Source organism: Penaeus japonicus, unplaced genomic scaffold (genome assembly GCF_977035675.1).
Source record: "Penaeus japonicus unplaced genomic scaffold, GWHDUDI00000001_assembly GWHDUDI00000016, whole genome shotgun sequence".
Classification (NCBI taxonomy): Eukaryota; Metazoa; Arthropoda; class Malacostraca; order Decapoda; family Penaeidae; genus Penaeus; species Penaeus japonicus.
In genome coordinates, this window is record NW_028234418.1 from 20881589 (window position 1) to 20886588 (window position 5000).

The 5000-nt window shown below is 35.1% G+C and overlaps 1 protein-coding gene across 2 annotated transcripts in view; it reads right to left on the minus strand.

Moving 5' to 3' along the window:
- LOC122260327 (uncharacterized) overlaps positions 1–5000 on the minus strand; it is an 18233-nt gene that overhangs the window by 5795 nt on the left and 7438 nt on the right. For both annotated transcript variants that reach the window (XM_043027550.2, XM_043027552.2), the window contains exons 4-8: positions 4284–4389; positions 2880–3001; positions 2243–2380; positions 1545–1677; positions 1–119 (exon numbers count right to left, since the gene is read on the minus strand). The exon at positions 1–119 is cut by the window's left edge and continues 99 nt beyond it. In XM_043027550.2, coding sequence (XP_042883484.2) covers positions 1–119; positions 1545–1677; positions 2243–2380; positions 2880–3001; positions 4284–4389 — 618 coding nt within the window. The remainder of the gene's footprint in view (positions 120–1544; positions 1678–2242; positions 2381–2879; positions 3002–4283; positions 4390–5000) is intronic.

The following is a 5000-nucleotide window of genomic DNA, read 5'->3' on the forward strand; positions in this document are numbered from 1 at the left end:
CCAGGTCCCAGTTGCGGTCACTGGCCATTTCTGCCACACGCATAATACTCATGGATGGGTCTGCCTGTTGATGATGCTCCTTGTCTCCTATGGAAGTTACCTTTCGGCTGTCGGGCTTGCTGGAATGGAGATGGGATGCTGTGGTAATATGACAAGTTTTAGAAAGAGTGGATGGGAAGGGAAGGGGAATGAAGTAGAAATGGGAATATGAGATAGAGAGAGGGTGAAGAGAAGGGAAAAAATAAGATAGGAGAAGAGGGAAGGGGGGTTTGAGAGAGAATATAAATAAGAATAAGACAAATTCAGGATGAGCAAATACATGTAGATTCTTCACAATACATTATAATTGTTAGTCCTAGAAAGGCCAGCCTCCATCCTCTGGTATATATTCCACAGCTGATATGGGAACTGTCCTTCTTTCTGGACTTTGGTTATTATTTAGTTTTTGTCTTACATAAGTATTTTGGAAATACTTGATGAATTCCATGAGGCAAAGGAAGAAGCACGTGCAGTATATACAAAGAAAAGTAATTCTGTTACGGTAAGCACAAAAGCTATACAATTTTGTGTAACATATTTGAGAATGTTTATGTTCTGTAACCACACCAATGCAGAGACTGTGCCAAATATTGCTAGCCTACCGTAAAGATGAAATCTAGGAAAAATGTTAAACTGTTGCTTCACCTGTCAGTAAACCTATTTTGTGTTTAAAGGGCTTTTCTACCACTGCATCAACACTAAAGTGTTTTGTCATTCATCTACTTTTCATTGAAAAAAAGGGGAATCCAGGAACTTCTTCATACCCATGTCTGCTGGCACTTACAAAGAAGTTCCTCACCTCACTATCAACAGTCAACATTAAGTGTGCCTAAACAATTTCACTTGTGCAAAGGTATATATACTATGGAAGACCATTTCAGAAGTAATAATGCTGAACATCTCTATTTAAGAAAGTACTGTTTCCACATCTGATGTTTGGAGGAATGGTCAGGGGTTTTAAGAGGAATTCTATCACTTTTGCCCTTGATGGTGAGGACTCTTGAAGAACAATTTCTGTTTTCCCACCTCTAAAATACCTTCCCAATCACCTCCTGGTCCTTGATGTACAGGTATGGACTGATTACAAGTTCTGAGTTTCTTCAGGATACCAATCTGATGCAATAGCTTATTAAAGAGTTTACTGGTGACAGGGGAAAATAATCTGGCAAATCTCTGAGAGAAGAATCAATAAGAAAAGCATAGGAAATCAGTGGTAGATGTCATCCTGAACTCCACTCCACAGTGATAAATGTTCTTAGCTTTTATTACTTTATATAGCAACTAAATAAAGAATATGGGAGGTAGTGATCAATGAGATGTTAGGAATAAAAGCTGTAAAGGTGACTTTAGGGAAAACAAATCCAATTACCTTTTGATTAGGCCATGCGTGACTGTCACTGCTTTCTGGTGAGCAGAACGTTACCAATGTAGACGAGTAGAAGTCACACATGCATGCACGAATGCATGCACACACGCAAACACATACACACACATCCTAATCCCACCTGTTTGCACCAAGTCTTGACACCTTCCAAGAAAGCTGGCTCCAACGCTCCAGAATCTCCTTCCCTCCAAGCAACGTCTTCAGAGCTTCCCACACGCTCTCACTTCCTGTCTGCAGACCTATCTCATAGAGTACTGAAAGAAGGAATTGGGACAGAAAAAGATGTATGTTTTCCTTTACTTTACCTGATCTCTGCATTTTGTTAAAAGATTGAATAAGAAAAAAAAACATTTTCATTTGACTTTACATTCACATCTTGTGCAGTGCTTTCAAAATGGGATCTTAGCAGAGTATAGAATATCTTTTTTTAGCTTCATTTCATTTGGTTCAATTTTTTTCTCTTGGAAAATAATACTAAGAATGAAAAAGCTGATGAAAATTACAAAGAGGAAAAAAAACAGCAACAATCTTTTTTGTTCTGGTTCTTCTAGATTATGATTATTACATTTAAGATATATTCATAAATTCACAGCTGTTTATAGCAGGTTTATCAACGTTTGACTTATAGATATATAAAAGGTATGATACAGAACGCTTTACTATAATTAAAATTGTTGAAAGCTATCAAGTAACAATGACACAAAAAATAAAATCATTACTGATATAAAACAAAAGATACCATCTATGGAAATTACTGCATAACTTCTTGCAAAATTAAAATATCTAAATAAAAAAAAAAATATATGGACTCTTACTCACACCTGAAAGCTCCATTCTTTGCAGCTGTGAGTCGAGCTTTTAGGGAATTATGCATGACCGAAATGAGCAACTTCGGCAAGTTCTCATCAAAGGGGAAGTCATGACTGTTTTTCCTGCATACTCTATGTTCCATGTAATCTGTTCAATCATAAAACTGAATCAAGTAAAAATGCATTATCCAATATAAAAGGCAGAATAACAATGGAGCATATAAAAGTAAAAGAGTGATTAATTCAAAGGAGGTGAGATAAGTATAACTTATCTAATAGAAATTTTATAAATATTTTGAGTATTACATAATATTATAAATACCAGCAGTAGATATTACATGCAAATATTTTATATAGATATGAAATATAGACATCATTTATAGATTATATCTACAGACATCACTTATGAAAGAGATTTAGATATCAAATATATAAAATGTTAGATATCATTCATATAAGACATACAATTACTACGTAAAATATATATCAAAAACATATTCAGCAACATTTTATCATCTTTCAATAACTATACTCAAATTAATGCTTACAATAAAAATTTATACAGCAAAAACATATATTTATAAACACACACATATCCACATATACTCTCTAATTACTGAACAATTCTTAACAGAGAACTATCCTACTTGTGAGAATTGAACATATGTCGCACAACCGGTCTGCATTCTGAGAGATATTTGCAACTGCTTGCAAAAGTTGCAGGGTTAAAGGTACCAGGTCATCACACTGTAGCCACTTCCCCAATGGTCTGTTGCAGCATAATGAAATAATAATCAGGAATGTAAGTTATGAAATAATCATGATTTTTTTTTTTCTCTGCATTTTAACCCTCTCTGGACGGGTGTTACACTACTGTACCACTCATTCAAAAGCCCGGTGGCCGGGCGGCACAATATGGTGCCAGCCATTTAATTGATTTAGGCCTAAGCATTCGAAAGCCCCGGCACTGTGACATGCAAGGCTGGAATGCCCCCGTTGTGAGTGGGTTAAACTGAGTTTAGAACTATGCAGTTACTATTGTTACACACTACTTGTATAATCGAATAGCCCATAACAACCTCAAATCTTTATATATCCCCAGTGAACTGTTCCTTAGTTGCTCTTTCCACTATCGTACTACAAAGTATTGAAAATGTGATAGGGTATTCACATTTTATTTAGATAGATATTGTATTTCAATACTATAAACTATAAACTAGAAAAAAGTAGAAGGTTTACTACACAGTAAAGATAAGGGAGGGGGAAGAAAGGAAAAGAGGAGAGAGGGAGAAGAATGGAAACATTGGGACACAAGGGAATGAGGAAGAATAGAAGAAAGCCATTGCGATAAATGGGAATGAGGAGGGAGGGGGGAGAAAAGAAACTGTAGGACACAAGGGAGAGAGAAGAGAGGAGGAAGAGAGGGCACAGCACAACACAAAAGAGTGAGGAGGGAGGGGGGAGAAAAGCAACAGCAAGATACAGGGAGTAAGACGGGAGGAAGAAGAAAGGAAACTGCAGGATGTAAGGGAGTGGGGAGGATGGTGGTGTTGTGGGTTAGAGCTTATGGGCTGACACAGAGTAATGTATAACTAACACTAAAATAAACAGTAGAAAAAGTTGAAGTACTACTGCTACTACTATTAAAAATAATAATGGCATTGAAAATCATAAGAAATACAACAATGAATATCATATTAAAAATACCTAAATCTTGGCAGAAAATTCTATCATGCAAAGGACAACATTCCTTCATCTGTCTTGTCAAATATTTTCCAACAATATGTTCAATATATACATCATTGATATTATCACAATGTAATGAATGAACAAAATGAACATCTATGCTAGTACATAAGTACTTTTATTGTAAAAAGGAAAGGATACTCAAGGAAAACAAAAGGATTCTTGGCTAATGAAGCAAACAAAATAAAAAGCTCCTGTGTGATTTAATCACATGACCCTGCTCATCACATTCATATAATAATCAAAACCATGATAATGATAATGATGATGATGATGATGATAATGATGATGATGCTAAGGCTCACCTGATATCTACCCCTTGCAAGTCCAAAGCCAGGTCAGAGTGCCGCACAAGAGCAAGAACGAGGGCCAAATTAGGTGTAATAGAAGAGGCATCTGGTGTTGGTGTAACTGTGGGTAAAAAATGGATGTCAAAGGCCAGATGTTAATGAATAAAAAATACAAGGAGACAATTTTAAAAATCTTAGCATATTCTCCTTTATGTAATATCTATTATTTTAGATGAAAATAACTATAAACACTTCTAGCAAAGGCATAAATGTATGGCCATATAATATATAAGGCAACATTTTGTAGTATTCCTCCTAATTCCACTAACAAGTATTAGCAAGCTATATCTTTAAAATCTTTTATGAAGTTCATGTAAATATAACTCCTAGAATATCAAAACCAAAAGCATATGCCTATGTGAGTATAATATGAGGCAATCATCAATAGCTCTTGAGCTTATTCTATCTGAAAACTTTGGGTAATATAACTATAAATCTGATTCTAAAACATAAACCCAGAGCAATCTTACTGATATAATACTAAATAGAATGCAACAATCTTTCCCTATTCTATCAACTTCTTTTGCTGAGAAACTAAATCAGTGGGTGAAAATATATCTTTAAAAAACACTTGAGAGAAAAATTTATGCCCATCTATATCACTATCAACAAACACATTGAGGGCCATATTTTGGATTTTTTCACTGGATCTAAAAATCTCACTTCTTACAC